This window comes from Humulus lupulus, chromosome 8 (genome assembly GCF_963169125.1).
Source record: "Humulus lupulus chromosome 8, drHumLupu1.1, whole genome shotgun sequence".
Lineage (NCBI taxonomy): Eukaryota > Viridiplantae > Streptophyta > Magnoliopsida > Rosales > Cannabaceae > Humulus > Humulus lupulus.
This window is the reverse complement of record NC_084800.1, coordinates 53,804,892-53,825,177: the sequence shown is the minus strand read 5'-3', so window position 1 is coordinate 53,825,177 and position 20,286 is coordinate 53,804,892. Positions and strand designations below refer to the sequence as shown.

The 20,286-nt window shown below is 34.5% G+C and overlaps 2 protein-coding genes and 1 long non-coding RNA gene across 4 annotated transcripts; 1 reads left to right on the top strand and 2 right to left on the bottom strand.

Annotated features, from left to right (window-relative positions):
* Nucleotides 1-751: 751 nt before the first annotated feature.
* Nucleotides 752-3,801, top strand: LOC133797264 (glycerophosphocholine acyltransferase 1). The gene is made up of 8 exons (XM_062235116.1): nt 752-1,015; nt 1,111-1,230; nt 1,335-1,392; nt 1,501-1,601; nt 2,055-2,150; nt 2,261-2,354; nt 2,810-3,047; nt 3,161-3,801. Exons 1-8 carry the CDS (start codon nt 932-934, stop codon nt 3,519-3,521), a joined length of 1,152 nt encoding a protein of 383 aa, XP_062091100.1. The 5' UTR covers nt 752-931; the 3' UTR covers nt 3,522-3,801.
* On the bottom strand, nt 2,259-2,803 carry LOC133797265 (uncharacterized). The gene is made up of 2 exons (XR_009875625.1): nt 2,633-2,803; nt 2,259-2,501 (listed from the first exon to the last, which is right to left on the bottom strand). It is a non-coding gene; the product is annotated as an uncharacterized LOC133797265 (long non-coding RNA).
* A 1,213-nt stretch (nt 3,802-5,014) lies between the features above and the next one.
* Nucleotides 5,015-19,968, bottom strand: LOC133797263 (myosin-17-like). 2 transcript variants are annotated; one of them, XM_062235115.1, is made up of 39 exons: nt 19,675-19,967; nt 18,366-18,494; nt 17,962-18,105; nt 17,712-17,857; nt 17,435-17,591; nt 17,257-17,315; nt 16,574-16,733; nt 16,304-16,453; nt 16,093-16,229; nt 15,846-15,992; nt 15,563-15,664; nt 15,425-15,482; nt 15,236-15,337; nt 15,004-15,041; nt 14,674-14,800; nt 14,410-14,580; nt 13,166-13,297; nt 12,917-13,026; nt 12,732-12,792; nt 11,729-11,906; nt 11,065-11,270; nt 10,738-10,857; nt 10,555-10,653; nt 10,227-10,448; nt 9,801-9,940; nt 9,315-9,432; nt 9,184-9,234; nt 9,012-9,092; nt 8,739-8,909; nt 8,440-8,595; nt 8,126-8,332; nt 6,838-6,975; nt 6,687-6,757; nt 6,447-6,546; nt 6,312-6,368; nt 6,166-6,222; nt 5,967-6,047; nt 5,719-5,801; nt 5,015-5,623 (listed from the first exon to the last, which is right to left on the bottom strand). In XM_062235115.1, the coding sequence occupies exons 1-39, from the start codon at nt 19,675-19,677 to the stop codon at nt 5,500-5,502; spliced, it is 4,593 nt and encodes a 1,530-aa protein (XP_062091099.1). In that variant the 5' UTR covers nt 19,678-19,967; the 3' UTR covers nt 5,015-5,499. The 2 variants fall into 2 exon arrangements, with proteins under 2 accessions (XP_062091099.1, XP_062091098.1); XM_062235114.1 differs by having other exon boundaries at nt 10,555-10,857; nt 19,675-19,968.
* Nucleotides 19,969-20,286: the final 318 nt, after the last annotated feature.

The following is a 20,286-nucleotide window of genomic DNA, read 5'->3' as shown; positions in this document are numbered from 1 at the left end:
ACACTTTTGAAAATGTTATTGGAGGTTTTATCAACTAAGTTTTATAACGTGATTAACACAAGTAAATAATATAGAGCACTAGATATAGTATTAAGAGAAAATTTTATGGAACATCTTATTAAAAAATTCTATTTTTCTAAAAAGTTAAAAATGTCTATTTCTTTCTCAATTTTACATTTTGAAAAAAATATATAAAATAGATAGAGTTAATTTTATTAGTCAGCAGAAGACACTAATATCTAACATATTAACAATAGTATAATAGTTTGTTTTCTAATTGATCGATAATTAGATGACGTCACCTTAGCTATGACAGCCTTCAAACAAGCTCTCCGACATTATCCTATTAACAAAAGCAAGTTGATCTTAGTAATCTCCTTAATAAAGAAGTAGATCATTTTTTCTCTACATTATCTAAAACAAGATCACAATGCTATTAAAAGTAAAATTATAATAGTAATCTCTATATTAGAAGATTTTTTTTTCTCTAATGTTATCAAAGCAAAAGAAAAATTTTGGGACCGCATAGATTATATTTCTATATTTTATTTTGAGGGTAATTATGTTTCTATATTAGTCTTCTTTTTGTTTTTTTTTTCTTCCAAAAAAAAAAAGTTGTGTTGAGAGGATGAAGTATACAGACTAAAGTCCAAAATTGCCACGTGAAATGGAAAATCATTATTAATTGAAGTACTATTATAATAATTATTATTAAAAGAGTATTTGTTCTTACTAATCAAAATTAGGAAGAAAGGTGTAGTTAATAAGATTGAAAGGAGTCCGTACATGTTTTGAAGGAGCGAGTGTCTTCTTTTCTTTTCTCGTTTCATACTTGAACCACGACTACGACCACTACCGTCCTCCTCTCCCCCTAATCCTGTGCTCTATTTCTTCTGTTTAATCTTTCTCTCTCTTCATTGATATTGCCAAGATGTCGAAGACCGATGATTCAGGTGATGACTCAAATGGGGATTCGTTTCAGCAGGTGAAACAAAGGTTCAAGGATCGATCTAAGGTACAGTTAGGCCGTGAATTGGTTTCATTTCGTTTCGGATCGTGGGTCGTGTTTATTTTTCGTATTATGATCTGGGTTTCGTTTGGTTTCTCTAGAAAGTGGCTCAAACGAAGGATTTGCTTTCGAAACAAGCGGTTCAGACTAAGGAGATCCTGTCCAAACAGGCCGTTAAGATCGCCAAACAAGCTGAAGAACACGAAAGTTTTATCAGCAAGGTGGGTCTGTCTGTGTCTATGAAAGATTAATTTGATGGATTTGGATTCGTACAGTGACAAAGTGTGAATAGCATTAAGATTTTTTTTTTTTTTTTCATTTTTAGGTGACTCATCTGATGGGAGTGCTCTGGTTTGGTGGGTTTTGCTTTCTTTTGGGAGCAAGTGAGTATATTAGTTATTTGTTTGCAGTTTTTTTTTGTGTGGGAGTAAATGCAGTAATTACTCTTGAAAGGACAATTTATTAATTTTTTATTTTGTTATATGTAACAGGACCGCAAGATATTCGTTATATATATTGTTTGTTCTATGTCATATTCGTTCCTCTTAGGTGGATATACTACAGGTTCAAGAAGTGGCATTACTATCTTTTGGTAAGTTTCACTTAATTGTAAGTTTTAATATCTTTTAAAGACGTATCTTCATTGCTGAGTAATGAATCTCAGAAGGTGTATTAAGGCAAGAGGAATTTGAGTTCGGCAGTTATACACATCTCTCTAGCTATTACTATCACTGTAAAAATGGTTAATTCCTTACTAGTTCTAGCACTTATGAAAATTTGTGTTACCTGATTTGACCATCCGTTTGAAATGAATACAATCTATAAGTTTAAGTATCTGACCCAAAAAATTACCAAATTAGCTCCCAATATGTAAATAAAGGATTGGCACCGTTTTGGTCTCATTTTGGCTTTACCAAACTCAGTTTTCCCCCTCCAGTCAATCTCGATGTTACCTAAGAGCCTTAGTTTATATATTGTTCGGGTTTTGTTCAACTCATTTAAGATGAAGTGAAGAATGACTTCATTTGTTTTCTTCATGTCTTAGGATTTTTGCTATTATGCAAATACAATTTTTTTGGTTGATCTTCTTCTGTATCCAAGGAATGAAAAGCTTTTCATGATCTGCTTCTCTTTTGCTGAGGTAAACAAGTAATCGTTTTAGCACTTTGCTGTAAAAATTTTTTGTTCTCTTTTGCTTGGAAAAGTGAGTACACTTAACTACACAAGTGTTGACTCTTTAATTGGTTGCAGGGGCCTTTAGCATGGGCATTGATTGTTTGGCGTTGTAGCTTGGTGTTTAGCTCTCTTGACAAACTTGTTAGTGTCCTTATACATCTTCTACCCGGTGAGTGCATAAAATTTTGGAATGCCTAATTGGCTTTCCCACTGGAGATGCATTCAGGTGTATCAATTTTATGTTGTGTATGGAAATTTGAATTTCGCTGGATATCTTCTTTGTTGTGTTTGTCGTGGTTACCTGTTGTTGGGGTCCCTGCATTTCAAACATTGGTTAAAGATCCAATTAGATATGAAGGCATGCTTCAGCTATTGACCCAACCAAGTAAATGTATCACCATTGTTCAACCAGTATATATTCCTAGTCTCTAATGTTTGTTGCCATACCATAGTTTACCAGTTAGTTTGTGGGCTTCCTAAAGCCATTGCGTTTATGTTGTGTAGCAGCAGCGTAGTATCTGGTTCGATCATCTGTTATTTATTATTATCATTATTTGTCATCCCCAATTATCATAAACCATTTATGCTGTTAATTTTTTCTTATATATATAAAAAATAATACAGGGATAGTTTTCTTTACCATTCGATGGTGGGATCCAGCAACCTTTGCAGCCATGCATCCGGAAGGAACTGCTCGCAGAAGTTCATGGCCTTATGTAGAAGACAAATCTTACCTATGGACATGGCTCTTTGTGGTTCCCTTATTTGCATACACTCTCTGGCAGATTCTGTACTTTCTCATCGTCAATGTTTTACGTCGACAAAGGCTGTTAAGAGATCCTGAAGTCATGACTTCCTATAGGTTCTCATTCTTTCTTCTACCTGTCCGAAATTTGTCATAATTAGTTTGCTTGAATAACCTCTTTTCCTTGTTTCTTCTCTTTCACCTCTTCTAATCACTATCTACTTTGGTAGGGAGCTTTCGAAGAAGGCTCAGAAAGCAAACAACACATGGTGGCGCCTGAGTGGTTTGCTTGGGGACCAAAACCGCATGTTTATGTACATTTTGCTGCAAGGCCTTTTCACAATAGCAACTATGGCGCTCACAGTCCCCATCTTCTTGTCTTATGAATTACATCTCATTTTTCAAATTCTCAAGGTCTCTGCCACTGCTTGGTATGGAGGGAGCTTTTTGCTTGATGTAATGCCTAGGCAAGTTATTCTCAAGGAGAAAAAGAAATCAGAGATGCAGCCGGCACAAACTCAACAAGAGCCGCCCCATATTGTGCCAGAAAATTCCGACTCCATTGAGGCACAGAATTCAGCCGAAAGCTAAGCTGTCTTTCTTAAAAAGTACACTGTTTTAGTATCAGGAAAAGAAAAAAAAAACTAGTCAAGTTTATACCCTCTAATTCTAATTTTCATCTGGTATGCCCACAAATTAGCTCTTTGTAGTTTGAATAGTGTTGGTTTGGATAGGTTTTGGTTGGTCAGAAAATGTTCTTCGATTTTGGACGTCATTTTAATCTTAAAAAATTTGTTATAGGTACGATGCACTTTTGCACCAAAAACAAAAATTGATGGATTGAAATATGAATTCTGGACATTATCTTTTATTAGGAAAGTATATATTTTTCTTAAGCATACGGAAAATGTCGACAATGTTGCAGACATATCATTATTCATGAGTGAACTTTTCTTAAAAAAACTGTCTTATAAATCGGTCACCCTCGTTATTATCTCAGTATTTTTATTTTTGCTTCTCTCACCTAATTGTCACCTTTTCCTTTTTTTTTTAAATTGTGTTCAAATGAAAAAACATTATTTTTATTTGTGTAAAGTTATTGTTTGGTGTGCAACTAAAGTTCTACATTGGTTAGATATGAGGCTTTTTTATAGAAAAAAAATCTCTAATCCCCAATTTTTTTGGCTTCTCTATATTCCACTAATTATTTTAAAATACATCATTTATTTATTTAATATATATTTAAATTATTTATAACTTTCTCTTTTCTCAATTATATTAACACTAAATAAATGAACAAATTTAGCCAGCTCAAAATTAGCCATGTGGATGAATCGTCTCAGTCAAACTAAGGTGGTGTGCCTCGATAATATCATGAGATTTGCAGGTGAAATTGTTAGTTAAGCAGGGTGCTCCAGATTCTCGCAAACATGTCCTCATCCCAAAACGGTGAAAATGAGTTGTCTTGGGATAGATCAATGCTCTCGAGACAGTGGTGTTCCATGTAAGGCGCGTGCTCCAACGCATTGGAGTGGAAAACACTGGTTAACAAAGAGTGAGTAGATGGATAATCGTAGGTAGGTGATCCTCAAAGTCTCAAACACAAAGAGCGAGTAGATGGATAATCATAGGTGATCCTTTGTTTGAGGAGAGGATTGTTGGGTGTACAACTAAAGTCCCACATTAGCTAAGAGAGGATTGTTGGGTGTACAACTAAAGTCCCACATTAGCTAAAAATGAAGCTTTTGGATAGAGTCCAAAAGCAAATTCATTTGGATTTTAGCCCAAATGGACAATATTATATTAGTACGAAAATACGTGGTATCCGAGTTCGAATGAATAATTTTTGTTATTAAATATAATTTCAATCAATGTTTTTCTTAAGAATAATTGGGAAAGAAAAAATATCTTAAATGCAGTGATCCATGCAAATAAGTGGGAATAACTTGTGACACATTCTTATTCCTTTCCATTCTTGCAAAACGAAAAATAGGTCTCTGGTTTCTAATTTTTATCTATAGTGTATTATTCTACCACAAATGTCCTTCTAATTGACAGTTTGCAGATTCTCGCGAAAAGAAAAATAAAATGAACAAAACTTTATATTATGTGAAGATATAAAATTGACAGGCTGTCATCTAACAAATTAAGGAAAAAAAAAAACCTTAGATTTAGATTACAAATTGCTTTCACAAAACAAATATTGACCTATAAAACGTATCACTCAAAATCACTATTGTGCTCTGAAACCAAGCAAACAAATACAAAAACAAGCCAAGTTAAATGTGAGGACCAGGACACCATTGCCTGATCTCCACACTATCACATTAAAAAGTGATATATGGCTTCTTAACAAATACCCCTCTTGTCGATAAAACGCGAGGGAAAAGAATGAATTGACCCAGCCATCACCAAACCAAGATGTGGGTCGAATAGAAAAAAGTGCTATACACATGGATGAAGACATCAAAAGAGAATAATACTATGCACATGATTGTTCAGCACCTTAGTTGACGTGCTAAGTGTCTTGGGAGACGAGAATTGAACCAAGGAAACCTTGTTCAATGGATCACTCAGGACGTGGAAGTAGGAACACAAATCCTGAGTTTTCACGAATCAATGGCGGAGGATCAATGTCAGCTATATCTACCTGCTGCATTGACTTGGAGATGTCGTCTACCGAGAATGGTATGCTGCATATTGATGCAATATGTGTGAATAGATGGACGATAATTTTGTAGTAGGGACCAGCAAAAGTAATTTGATAGAAGACACAGCTGAAGCGTACCTTGAATCATCGTCCAACAGGAAAGAACTGCTGACGGCATTGTTAGAGTCCTCAGTCATCATAACTCTCATGCTTGAAATTACCTATGTCATTATGGAACATATTCAGAAAAAAATTGGCAACAAAAGATTCACCTGTCAGGAGAACAGGGATTTCAAATGCCTAACAGAAATGATTCAGCTAAGTTGTGGTATAGTGCACAATGTATAATAAAAGTGACATTTTGGGTCGTTAATGGTCAAACTTACATCTGAAGACACACTGTGTGTCCCATATTTATCATCCCAGTACATTGTACTGATCCTGTATAACTGCTGGATGCTCAGCACCTGAAGTGGTGGCAGGAATCAGTACAGAAGAAAGGAATACAATTAAGGAGAAGAGGAGGATTGTAGATCAAGGTCAGACAGATAATAATAAGAGATTTAGTAAAGATGAAGCACTAACAGGACATAGTTCTTTCGTTATTTCATTCAAGGTCTTTTTGGGCTTTTGGTGTATGACCTGAAATGTTAAGAAATTGACAAGAATAAAATCAGTCTATAAGTAACGGCAACTATAAGTAGTGAAAAGGTTGTACGCATCAATCTTACCAGAAAACCAACGGCCTGTCTAATATGCTTCAATTCATCCCACGCTGAGCCTGCATACTGGACACAAAAAGATTTCAGGTGTAAGAAATATTTCATGCAGCAAAATTAATTTACGCAATATTGCAAGATACTCACTTCCTCAGAAGCCAGGCAGCACCATTGTTCTAATTCAGCCAAACCCGCTTTCACATACTCCCCGTTACTGAATGAACAACACTCGCGACGCAAAAGAAGACTGCAGAAAATAATAAGAATGTGATGTGATCTTTGAAAAAATGAAACTACCCTTAAAATTGAAGCATTTTAAGCCAACACGGGATATAGTTGAAGCCTTGAAATTTTGGAGTCACACAAAGGCATGTTAAACGGATATACCTATTGAATAATTGAACATTGATGAAAGAGAATATCTGAGTGAACACTTTACGAACTAAGAAGGCCGGAACCTGCAAAAGCCAAAGGGCACAAGTGAATGGGACTTCTCCCACATAAAAAATCAGAACATTAGAATAAACTTAAAACTCACATAGTTTGCTTTCATCATCTTTAAATAGTTGTTTAAACTTTTAACAATGCTTTGCCAGTGAGCAATCAATGCCTGCTGTGCTACAGCATTCGCTTGAGAACGCCCTTTCACTAAACTTGCCCGCGATGTCCTTGGTGCCTGAATTTTTTTGGTAATTCAGTTTCAAATTCTCAACTTTAAGAACAATTAACAACAGATTCAAGCACTGGTAGCAGTCTGAGTTACCAGTCACCCACTACTAATTTACATCTAGCATAATTATAGTGCTTTTAAGACTAACTCCAGATGCAAAAATAATACTAAATTTAGCACAAAATAAATTAATAAATGACATATTTGATGAAACTTTTATAATTGTGATCCAATGCACGTAGATGTAAAAAAGTCTACATTTAATGCTAATAATAAATAAGATACCAAAAATAATAGAAAATAGTGGAAATTAGATCCTGTACCCATTTTAAATGATACACTTTAATTTTTATCCACTATTTTTAACTTTTATTTTAGTACCCAAATTTTCAATTGATGTACCATTATACCCCTTCAATTACATGTTTTTTTTTTTTTTCCTTAAACACACTACAATTAGAATGTATTTCCAATTTAACTATAATATAACACATATAATACACATTACAACAACACTTAGAATCATGTGCTCAAATAAGAGTAATTTGAGAAATCTCATGATAATAATGGGTAAAGTTCAACTAAATATATTTAGTGTCTAATTTTAGTTAACTACTCCTAAAAATGGGTAGTTCTCAACTTTTACCAAAATAATAAGTAATGGCAAAAAAAATGAACATTTAATGCCAATAATAAATAAGATATAAAAAAATATAATAAAATAATAAGCAAGGGCAAAAAAAAAAAAAAAAAAGTGAATATTTATTGGTGATTCAAATTTGGATCGTGCTATATTTTGATCCAAATTCCGATCAACTTTTAGCAATTGCCAAATTTTGCACAATTTTTAGCACACTATTGGAGAAGTTTTTCTTTGAAGTGTGCTATATTTTAGCACTGCATCATAGATTTGTATCTCCATTGGAGATGCTCTAAGAAGCTAAGGTATGAGCCAAAAGATATGAAGAAAGTGTGCTTAAGTGATCATAAACAACTAGTTTTTTTATGTAAAATTATTTGTGGCTAGATCAACTCTGACAACCGGTAAATTTGTGATTACTGATTACCAACTAATTTAAAAAAATAGTTTCTCTTTCTAAGAAAAGTAAGGTCGATTGCAGCATAGATATTGGAAGAACTCTCAATAGCCAATCACCTGGATACACAGCCCAAGTAATGGGGAAATCTCTTTCTTTAAATTGTCTCTTATCATTCCATATATCTTCTCAAGGAAGGCAGTAAGCTGCTGCTTAAACAGCAACGCTGGGTACTTGGCCTCAACTTGCCGTAAGTCGTCCAGTCTGCCAAGTCCCCGACCATTAAGAAATGAGAGTCCTGCACTTTGAGGAGAAGCTCGTAGACCCTGTGGTTCACAGCAAAGAAAAAATCGGAAGGAGAAGAATGGCATTATCATAAGATAACCAACTTCACAAAGTGACAGAAAGAAAAAATTAGACAACTACTTCATACTTGAGACATCCTTCCAAAGAGCGATGCCGATGCTGTCCTTCGACGCTGTGGCGTCAAGCTAGCTGCTCCACTTGCTTTTAGAGTATGTTGAAGCAGCAACAATAAAGTTGATGTATTTGATAACCAATAAGCTAATCTATCATTATTATCCTGGACCTTAAACATTGCAAAGAAAACAACATCAGTATCATTTAATGGGATTTGGAACTTGGCCTAAGTGATTTGTACTGCCAAGATGTTGTAATTTTGTTAACCTACAGGTTTGCTCTTGTTTTAATTTTTCTTTACAAAATACTAACCTCAATGGATGAAGCTATTGTTTGAATAATACGATCAAAAATGCTAGTCCTCTCAACTTCAAATGACCTCCAGTGAAGAAGGCATTTATATATGACACAAGCTGCCACTGGTCTGCCCCCAGAGAATCCCAAATCTTGTGATATACACTTGATCAGTAGGTCCTGGTTCTCCTGAAACAGAAAATTAAATAACATAATTTGAATTAGAAAGAAAAAAGAAAGCGGAAACTAAATGCCAGGCATGAAACTATTTCCTAAGTTGATGACACTCACCTGCTGCTTTTCATTGAGAGATTTCTGTGGTTTTTCCTCTGATTCTGGCTCACGAGCATTTGATGTCGTAAGAGCCATATCCTGTAATTCAATAATAAATAAGAGATAAAGTTGTGGTAATTTGTTATTTATTTATTCTAAAAAAAGACAGACAAAATAAGAGTCTCCTTACCGATGCATGCCTGGGTTCACCATTAAGAACATTACCATTTTCTGGTGTCCTCTGCAAAAATAATAATAATAAGTCACCAACATTTCTACAAATCACAAAATGAGAGTATCCGCCTTAAATTCCATTGGTACCTGAACAATAACCATCTTTGGTCTTGCAGATAAAGTTTTTCCAGTTGGAGACATAGTCAATGCTTGTTGACGAAGTACTTGATTCTCGGACTCTGAGTTGGAAAGTTTCTCCTCCAGCCTGAGATAAAGAATGAGTCAAGTTAACAAACTTGGAGAGTTCGTGGTAAACCAAACTGCCATGCCAGAGTGTGGAGTTGTGAATGTTTGCATCTATTTCCATATAAATAAGAGAAGAGAAATGCAAATATTGAGACTAAAGGTAAGAGGTTATTTCAAATAGATGAATCAGGTTAAATTATCTGTAACTATGAATTGACAAATGAGGCCAAAACAATTGCAGCTCTAGATCGATCATTAGTGGCAGAAATGTAAATAGCATTCTAGGTAAAGCACCTTCATGCTTCTTTGTTTTCAAAACAATCAGTGAATTTCACGATAGCAATACAACATAGCACAGTGGGTCAACTATTATTAAAATCAACTAACCTCTGCACAGATTCCTGAAGTTGATCCACTTTTTTCCCTGCATCTTCAAGGTTTTTGGTCAGCTCTACAGTTCTCGCCTCAGCATCTGAACTAGCCTTCCTGGCCTCTTCTGCTGCCTGTCTTTCTGATAGTAGCAATGCCTGCTCAGAACAAGGGTTCATGAAGTCAGCAGAATCCAATTGATGCAAGCAGTAATTATTAATACGAGCTCATAAATTAAAATTTAGAAAATTGACAAATGGTATTTGATGAGACTACAGAAATTGTATGTATCCAGAATCACACCCAACATCCCAACCTCAACCATAGACTAAAATCTACAAGCACGTTGACGTTCTTAGCAGCAGTCTAAAAACAAAGATTTAAACTGTTTGACAAGCAATCCTATTAAACTCATAATATTGAAGCAATGTTAAGATTTGGTACCTTCAAACTCTCCACCTCAGCTGTTAATGAATCAATTTTTTCAGTGTCTTGAACTAGCACAGGTGTCTCCTTGATGACAGGTGGTGCTTCTTCAATGGCTTTTCTAGCTATCTCTCGTTCTTTAACAATTGCAGCATTTGATTCTTCTACTTGGATTTGCATTGCATGCAAAGCTTCCTGCAACTTAGCTATTTCTTGGGCTTTTTCCTCTTCTAAATCAGTCTGCAACTCGGATGAAAATTATTGATTTTTATGGCTTATCAAATTCATGTCTTAATTGTTAATCCTCCAAGAGCATGGCAGACAGGTGATATACAGCATTACTTACCCGTAACCGCTTTTCAAGTTGCAAGCGCCATGTAAGTTCTTCCACACGCTTTTCAAGTTTGTCTTTTGCTTCTTTAAGGGCACCTGTTTCTCTCGCAGCCTGAAAAGATTTACACCAGAGAAACATAATGAGACATCTTATGTTATTACAAAAGCAAAGACACACTAACCAGGTATAACAAACCATTTTAAGATTTCTGAGCTCCCTCCGAGCAACTCTTCGCCTCCAACCACACTGAGTATAAATAATAGCTTTTTGGAGTCTTTTATAATAAGAGTACGCTATGAAGCAACGCAAATGAGCCTGCAAGATACCAAAAACATGAATGATTTCATATTCACAAATTCCATGAAAATAAGCACAACTGGAGTTTTAAGCATTATAAAAGCCTAACTTTTTTGTTATTTATTACTTTTTAAAACAAAAGGAAAACATTAATCTAGAAGTTGCTGGGCTTTCATTTTAGAGTTGTAAGAACATTAATTTAGAGTTATATGAAAATGTGTTAACCTGGATGAGGATTGCGGCCTTCGTTTGCTTTCTGAATCTGAATTCATTGCGAGCAGTCATTGCCCTTAATCCTGTCTGCAATGTGATTGCAGCCAAGCGGACCGTTAAGTATGATTTTCTGCTTGTGTACAGTCGGAAATTCTTCTGTATCTGAATAGCCCCAGCTTCTCGTCGCAACTTCTCATAAAGTTCACGAGCAAAGATACCTAATTAAAATGAAGCCAGTAACAATCTTAATTGGAACAACCGAGTCAAAGTTCAATTCGCATACGACCACAAAGTATTGTATAAGAAACAAAGAAACACTGAATATTATGATTTCAGTAATTAAGTGTACAAGAAAATCTAAGCTTTTCCCTGCCCCCCCGAGCAACTCCCAATGCTAAAAAGAATCTATAGATAATCATGGACACTTGGAGTACCATTGTATATTGTTGTCGACTATTCAATATCAATTTTTATATGGTCAAACAAATTGAGTCACAAAAGAAATAGAAAAGAGTACACAAATACAAAGAAACAGAAATGATTCACTAATGCAATTTTTGTATTCCTGAAGTTCCAAATCAGACAAACTGCATCAGTAGACAGTAAAAATAAATGAGCTGAATAGCATGGGCACTAAGAACGCAGCAGTGTTTTTAACTACAAATTAAGATGATACCTCGCAGATATGATTGCAATTTAATGGCAGCTTGACGAAATTCAATGAACTCTTTGCGTGCAATATATGTTCGAATTTGCCTTTGTATAGTCCTGGCTGCATTTCCAAGCACCTCTGCTCTTTTTGCATCCAACTCGGCCATCTGGCCAGCTCGAAGAAAGACTTTTGTCTTGCCTATCTGTCAAATGATAGTTGAACAAAGTATCATGTTAGGATCAGGGCAGCTGAGACAAATTATCACAATGTACAAACGTGAGGAAGTAAACTAATAGAAGAGATTTTATGGATTTTTTTAAAAAAGTTTTGGTGAATAATTACATTCAACAGATACTTGCACACAGCAAGAACAAACATTCAGAAACAGTCATTAATTCCTCCGACATTCTTGAATAAGGTGTATCAGACATTTGAACAGACCTTGTCATCACTAATTCCTTAAGAAATCTTGTTAGAAAGTGGATGTGAGGCCCACAAACTGAACAAAGGTTAGAATCTCTGCCATTATCATCAGTTGAGGACAGTGTTGGATGTAATTTAAAATTTTCACATATTTCAAGATAAAATATTTGAAGTACTATAATAGTTTCTCAATTTTCATAATATTACATTGTACACTTTCAATATTATAGTCATCATCTCCACCCCCCAATGCCCCCTTTTCCTGCAGATTCACTCATACCAAGTTCCTCACAGCATTCCAATAAGAGGCATAGGGGAGAACCAGCACAATTGACAAACAATGTAGTTTGTTAAGATTTGTAAATCTCATCAAGGATAATATCGAGTTTAGAATATTTTAAATTTAATAAGCTAGTTATTCAAACTTAGTGACCTTCACTCTGCTCCATATTTTCACGGTGTCTCACCAATTCAAAGTGTTTGTACAGATATATGCAAATATGTTGTCATACATATGTGTCAGGAAGGGGTCTTCCCACAACTATATCATGCTCCTGAGCAGCTTGATCAGATAATAAAACAGTACACAAGAAATTTGAATCACCTGATATCCTTTTAGTCCCCTTTTGTCCAAAATCATTTCGCATGCAGTCTTGTCATCATAACTGTGCAAGTCATAACAATGGCTGATCAAAACTTCCGTAAAATAAAATGGACACTGCATTATATTGAACATGTGTATTCATCTCCATCATGGAATGAACTAGAACCTAAAAATCCTGTACTTACTTTCCGTCCAAAACTTCAGGAGCAAGAACCCCAAACCGATGAAGAAACTCATAAAATGTTCGCCTAGTAGGATATCCAGCACAGCTGATCCTGATAGCTTCAAGAACACCCTACAAGAAAACAGAATCGGCAAACATAAAGCTTAATCCGAAGCAAAACATTCCAAGGATAATGCTAAAAATTTCTTATCCAACAATATTAACAGTCTAATAAAGCAAGCTTAACAGCTTATCGCTAGAATATACTCACACCACATCGCAATTGTTGGATTATGTTGAAGTTCTCAAAAATAGCAGGCTTCAGGACATTATTTGGCTTCACACATCTGATATAGTGGGGTTCTGTTGAATTCAAGGTCTCCATCAAAGATTGAAGTTGTAACTGCATTTTTGAGAAATCATCTTACCCATTTGTCCAATAACAGATTATGTCAAGAAATCTAAAAGGAAAAGAAGAAAACAACAACAGCAACTTCATGCCTACATTAGTAGTATGATATTATTTTAACTATTGATTCAGACGATAAAAAGTGATGACCAAGACGTACTTTTGGAATGTTACTAAGTGCTAACTCAGAAAATTTTCTTTTTGGATGAGTCAAATTCACTGTAGCAGCATAATTAATTTAATAAATAATACTATAAATAAATAAAAACAGATTTGGATAAAAAAATATGGTTATTACTTCCATCAACTACCATAAATACATATATTGATAAGCTGATACCACCAAACTAGCAAAAGTTTATACAATCCACCTTAAAGATAAACATGATTTTGATATTCTGCTTAACTTAATTTCAACATCATGTACGGACTATTTTTAAAAATGAAAAGGGAAAACCAAAAAGGAGTAAACCTTGACATCATGCAGTAATATTATAAAACATAGTCATGTTGAATAAAGATTTACATCATGCAGTAATATTATAAAACATAAATTAAAGGTCGCGTAAAAAAAAATTCCCAAACAGACCGCGATCAAAGATTTTCGCGTTCATCTAATTATATAAATATATAGATAAAAATAAAGAGAAATAAACTAAAATAAATATCTGTCTCCTCCAGTATCTCCATTCAGATTCTATTTCTGCATTCTGTCCAACTGAAGTTGAATTTACCCTTATTTTTTCTGACAATAATTGCAGAGCAGAAGTCAAATATGTTATACTGTTTTTTGACATTCTTTAACTTCCACACGCTGAAGTGCAGAACCTGAATTGCAATATTATTTTTGCCTGCTTTAGAATTTATCTCTAAATAAGTTAGGTCCATCACATATCAAACTACCTATATCATTTACTTCGTGATATCTTCTTTTTCAATGCTTCCAAATTATCATTTGAGTTAAATAATAGCTTTCTACATAGATACATCCTATAATGGGAAAAACAAAGTGGCATTTAACAGATGCAGTATAAGTCGGATAAAACAGCTACAAAGTAATAAAAGCTTATCTTATCCAGTATGATATTAAGAAAGAATGGCAGTACCTTAAAGCGTGACCCAATGGAAGAGAACTTGGATGACTTTGATGATTCCTCAGGTGATGGCGGAAATAGACCTGCCACAAACGAGCATTTTGATGCTGTCAAGAGATCCTGATGCTCCGCCACCACATAATCCTTGTTTTTATCAAGAAACTGATCAGCCTGATAAGTTACCTGACAAAGCAACAAAACTTCAGGATAAATACCAGAGTTGGTCGCCTTCTAACATGACCTTAAACCCCCAAAAGAAGAAAAAAAAATCCTTACCTCCCCAGCGTAGTGAGATATAGTAAAACTAGTACGAGAAAGCTTAGGTTTAATGAAACGCTTGTTGCTTTTGAATGTCTGATACAATTTCTGAGCAAATGTTTCATGTGTTGATTTAGGAAACATGCTGTATGAAGGAAACAAAGATTCATGAGTCCAACCAGGAGAAAGAATCCAAATCATGCACGCAGACTTTAGAAAACCATGACAATAGGAGAGTATTTATGAAAAACATAAAATTTAGTATAACGTCCACGCTCCTTATAGAGATAAGGATTCTGAATCCAACGAACTTAAGATAAATATGATCGAGAAGAATTATATTGTTACCAGGCTTCATCTAAAAGTGCAATAATTCCACCAGGTTTCTGAAAAAGATTAAAGAACTTAGTTTTAGTTATCTGAAAAGTGCTCCAGAAGAAATAAAAAAACTTTTTAACTTATTTGCTTTTTAGATGTAAATCAATTACCTAGTCTGCTTATGAAAATGAAAAAAGTAACTGTCACATTATAGGAACATTAATTTTACATATAACACTAAAAGAAAGATTTTGTATATCACCTTCTCAATTAGATCCAGCACATCTTGGTTGTCAACAAACTCTATGTAGCTCCAGTTGATTTCTTCTTTTGTATATTCTTCTTGTTCCATTTTAAACACGTGCTGCAACCATATGATTAGCATACATAGAGAACAAGAGAAACTACTTCATAAAAAGAAGTGGAGAATAAAACATAGATATAGGCCAACCTGATTAAAATGCTGTTGCAGCTTTTCATTTGTGAAATTGATACAAAACTGCTCAAAACTGTTTATTTGTGGGGAAAGTTGTCAGCTGCAAATCCAAATCTCACATAAAAAATTATATCTAAATTAAATGAGCTTTACCTATTAAACTTGAAACTCTCAAACCCATAAATATCAAGGACTCCAATTAATGATTTTGAGTTTGGATCTTGACCAATTGAATTGTTAATTTTATCCACAAGCCTGTATACACGGGTGAAATTGTCAAAACCAGAATATTGAAAGTACAGTCATTTTGAAACACACTAAATGAATTATTTGCTTTTGGTATGCAAATCATTAGTTGTCCTTATTGGCAGTAAATGATAACAGAAATATATGCAACATGGGAATGCACACACATAGAAGAGGAAGGGTTGGATACCAGTCAAAGAGGCGTGAATAAACAGTCTTAGCTAGGGCATCCCTGCTAATCACAGCAGCAACAGGATCGAGCGTTCTTGTGATTATCTCTTCTGGCGTTACCATTACGCGCGTAATCAATGCATCTTCCAAGCTCTTGGCATCACACCTACCATATATCCAAATTAACAAAAGTATACATTATCAAAATATAAGCATTAAGGTAACAATGAAACTGCATTGCATGCAAGAGTGATTTAAAGGTATACCTAAGCAGTTCAGCTGTCATGTTAAGATGGAATCTGGACTTCTCATCCTTAATGACAGAAGAATCAATCTCCTCGCCCTTTGCAAAATTAACATTTCCAATATGCAAAATTGCAGCCACAACCCTAAAAATTGCCTCCTGGAGAGATATTTTTGGGTTAAAGATCTAAATGCAACATCAAAAATAAAATAAAAATTGCTCAGAAGAGTGACCTGTTCTTCCTCGCTGATTCCAACTACATCCATAGCCCTTCTGGTTGCGAGATATTCATGGGCATCATTTACTCCATCAAGCTCGTAACAGGTGGACTGATTTAAGTAATGGAAATCTTTTGGGTTTCCTAACTTGTAGTTCTCTCTATACTGAAATTAAAAAATAAAATAAATAAGATCAATTATAGTCTATTATTACATGCATATACAGTGAGAATTTGGCATGGAAAGATTTGAGAACAATTTGACATCAAGTTTGATTATAACTACCTCAGGAGGAGCAGCACAAAGAAGGTAAAAGCAATGATAATTTCTTTCAGGATCTGAAACTTGGCAAACACGAGATCTCTCAAGCAAATAAGTACGCACAGCTGCCCCAGATATCCTCCCATTCTTATCGAATTGGATCTCAACAAATTTACCGAAACGACTGAAGCATTAAACAAGAACAAACATTAAACAAGTAAAATACATTACTTGAATATGTTGAACCCAAAAAAACCCTATTTCCAAAGATTAATAGTTTTTATTTTACAGAAAACTTTGGAGCAAACTGATAGATGTTGCAGAGTTGAGGTTTTACAGAAGAAAAGTAGACCAGTCAAGAAGGATGTTTGAACAAAAGATCAACTGTTAAAAGATTAAATTTATCCACTTAAAATGTTTATTCATCATTCCAGATAGAAAATGGAGTACAAGAGACTAAAGAAGGCAGAGACAGAGAAACAAGGATGAAAGTAGCAAGGTACCTATATAGAACTCAAATAGTTTTATCAATAAAAGTCAACTGCTATTAAAGTACCGCCCATTTTAATCATCATCTTGTTGTTTTGTTTAATTTAAAACCATCCACTCAAAGGTTGAACCAATGATATGAGTACCGCCCATTTTTACACTAGTAAAAACAATATTATAACCATACTAACACTCAGAAGGTGCCAACAGATATTCACCTCGAGTTGTTGTTCCTGACAGTTTTGGCATTGCCAAATGCTTCAAGGACTGGATTGGACTGTAAAGAATCAAAGCAGAATGACACTTCAGGCAACAGTTACTAGTTAATTATATTTGAAAATCAAATCATTATTTAATGACTATAATTTTAACCCAATAAAGACAGCACTATCGTACTTCAAGAACTTGTTGTTCGACTGTCCTTCCTTCTACCCCAGATCGACCACCAAGATATGCAAGATACCGCATAAGCATCTTTGTTGTCTCTGTCTTACCAGCACCACTCTCTCCACTGACCAGAATTGAGTTGCTCTTCCCTTCATTGATCATCGCCCTGTCACAGATAGTAATTAACCAATATAGATCACGCTAAACGAGAGAAAATAATAAGAGAGAGAGAGATGGAGAGAGAAAGAAAAAAAAAAGAGTATGATTGTAGGATATTTAATTTCACCTGTATGCAACATCTGCAACTGCAAAAACATGAGGGCTTAGTTCACCAAATGCAGCTCCTTTATATTGTTCCATCATATGAGTATCATACAGATGAGGTAATCTTTGAAATGGATTGACAGCTATAAGTATATTTCCAGTGTATGTCTGGGGTAAAATATTATAATAAACTATCAACATCTTTCTTCCTTCTTCAGTCAAAAACTACTTCAGCATGTAAGAATATGAAATGAAAACCTTAAGCATCTTACATATATTTCATTAAGTTCATATCTAGCAGCCAAGTTATTCAGAACTCCTGGTTCATGCAAATATGACAACTTTGTCATGTCATCTACACCTCCAGGGGGAGCTTCAGTATCCTTCGGAAAGACTTTGGAGATATTTGTGACAACCTACAACAAATTTTTCAGTCAAGAGAATAATAACACCAAAGACTCAATCATATCTAACAGTCATTGTGGTAGTTTTCCGTTCTCCTAACTTTCCTCGGCAACAACCAACAAGTTAAGTTGAATCGTGATTCATGAACTACTATTTAATCAATTGAAAAGAGCCTGTGACAAACACAATCGTATTTTTATAGAGTTCCTTTGTTTGCTAAAAATTTTAATTAACAATATCATTCTTGAAATTTGTGGTGAGTGTAGCTCACCATCTTTCCATTAGTGGCATGAACATGAACTTGTTCACCATTAATTCGAGAAACTTCTCCATCAATCCATGCTTCAGCAGGATCTTCAACCCAAACATGGGAACCTACAATTATATTTACTGGTGGGGCCTGAAAAGACAAGAGTATTAGAAATGAAAAGCAAAACACATGAATACTTTACCAAAAAAATCATTTTTATTGTATATTACAAAATTTAGTGGTTAGGCTGTTAATATAGTGGTAAAAATTTCAATTAACAAGTGTGATGCAGTTTGTTTGTAAGTAAAGAAAGCAACAAAAAAGGCCAGTTTGGAGGCACATAGTGCTTGATAAACACTCAAGACTATAATTAACAAATTATTCACCAAGTCCAAACTTACAAAGAAAATAACAGAAAATGAATGTCACACTACAAATAGCTACAGCATTCTAAATACTGTATTATCATTGGTACTCATGCCTTATCTTCTCTCCTTTCCTTTTGCCATTGACTAGTCCTTGACTACAAAATTTGAGCAGCAATTAACTGGCCATGGTTCCATATGTGAAGATACATACGACAAGTGTACAGATCCCAAACATGGTGTGAATACAAAATAAGCCAAGCTCCCTTTTTTCTCAGAAAACAAATACATGTACTACTCCCTAGTCCCTTCTAACCTAGTAAACTAATGACCATCTCATTCATTGTAATAATGACTCTGATACACTGACTAGTATTTATTTTAATCTCACTTATCTTGAAAGCGAAAAACTTACTCTCCAGCGTTTCATAATTAATAAATTATACTTGCTATAAACCAGCTGAAGTGACTATACAAAGTTGTCGAGTTGATGTTAGAACTGTGTCACAGTTACTACATAGTACAATATCTTCTTGCTTTCGTGAGGCAATTACTAAAAGCATATTGGTATTGGCAATAAAACCAATTCATTCACATTAGATTCTATGCCATAATCACTGACACAATCCTATAAACAAAATTCTAATTTGGCTTCAAGACCTATAATTCGACAATGCGAAGATTCAATAAACATGAAATTGGAACATATGTGAGCTATAAACAGCTAAACAGAACCAAATGCATCAAATTTCCTCTATACGCCAATGATTTTCTAAAGTTTGCACATCATATCATGATTTTTCAAAAATTAGATAAATAATCAAATATTTATACTCCTAGAAACACATCAAAGCCGATTCAACTCGACTAGCAAACGAGTCAAAGAAATCAACCAATCAATCATGCAAAATTATAATTAAAAAAAAAATCAATCAATTAAAAACTAGATGCTTTGTTCAAGTTACCATATTGATTGAACTCGGCGATCTTCTCCGCTAACTCATCCGAGAACAGAACCGAGTAGAAGCAGAAGGAACTCGGTGGGTCAGATCGGAGAGAAGATGAGACCGGCGGCTTTAAAATTTTCAACGGCAATTTAGATGGAGAGAAAGAAAAAAAAACCAAAAAAATAACTAAAAAAAACAGAAATGAAGTTTTCACGAACTGAAGAAGACGATAGGAAGCGAACAAAGCACAGAGAGGGATTTTCGCCCCTTTTCGAAGGTTTTGGTTTTGGTTTTTCTTTAAAATGAGGTGAAATGGAAGCTTATATATAATATATATTTATTTTATACGAAAAAGCAAAAAAATTATTATTTGAGCTTCTCTCTCTAAGCTTGTTTATGTCTTTGCTGTGATTTTCTCTCTCTAGAAATTTTATTTATTTATTATTTTTATTATTATTTGTACTTAAACTGAAGAAGATGGAGGACTAGTTCGGACATTCGTGACCTCCATAAAGCCACAAGCAGTGGCTCTCAGCTCTAAAACCGACATTGAAGAGCTATATCAAAGGGACACAGTCTTAGAATTTCCAAGTCCATCTCTGTCTTTGGGCAGGAATCTCCTCTTTTTAC

Coding starts and splice junctions, on each gene's coding strand:
- LOC133797263 (XM_062235114.1), bottom strand. Junction 17,592..17,711: donor GTTGCAGATGTTGCATACAG/GTGAAATTAAAT, acceptor TATCTGTGACAG/GGCGATGATCAATGAAGGGA. Junction 9,433..9,800: donor CTTCAGGAATCTGTGCAGAG/GTTAGTTGATTT, acceptor TCTTTATCTCAG/GCTGGAGGAGAAACTTTCCA.
- LOC133797264 (XM_062235116.1), top strand. CDS start 932: ATGTCGAAGACCGATGATTCAGGTGATGACTCAAATGGGGATTCGTTT. Junction 1,231..1,334: donor ACGAAAGTTTTATCAGCAAG/GTGGGTCTGTCT, acceptor TTTCATTTTTAG/GTGACTCATCTGATGGGAGT. Junction 1,602..2,054: donor AGTGGCATTACTATCTTTTG/GTAAGTTTCACT, acceptor TTCATGTCTTAG/GATTTTTGCTATTATGCAAA.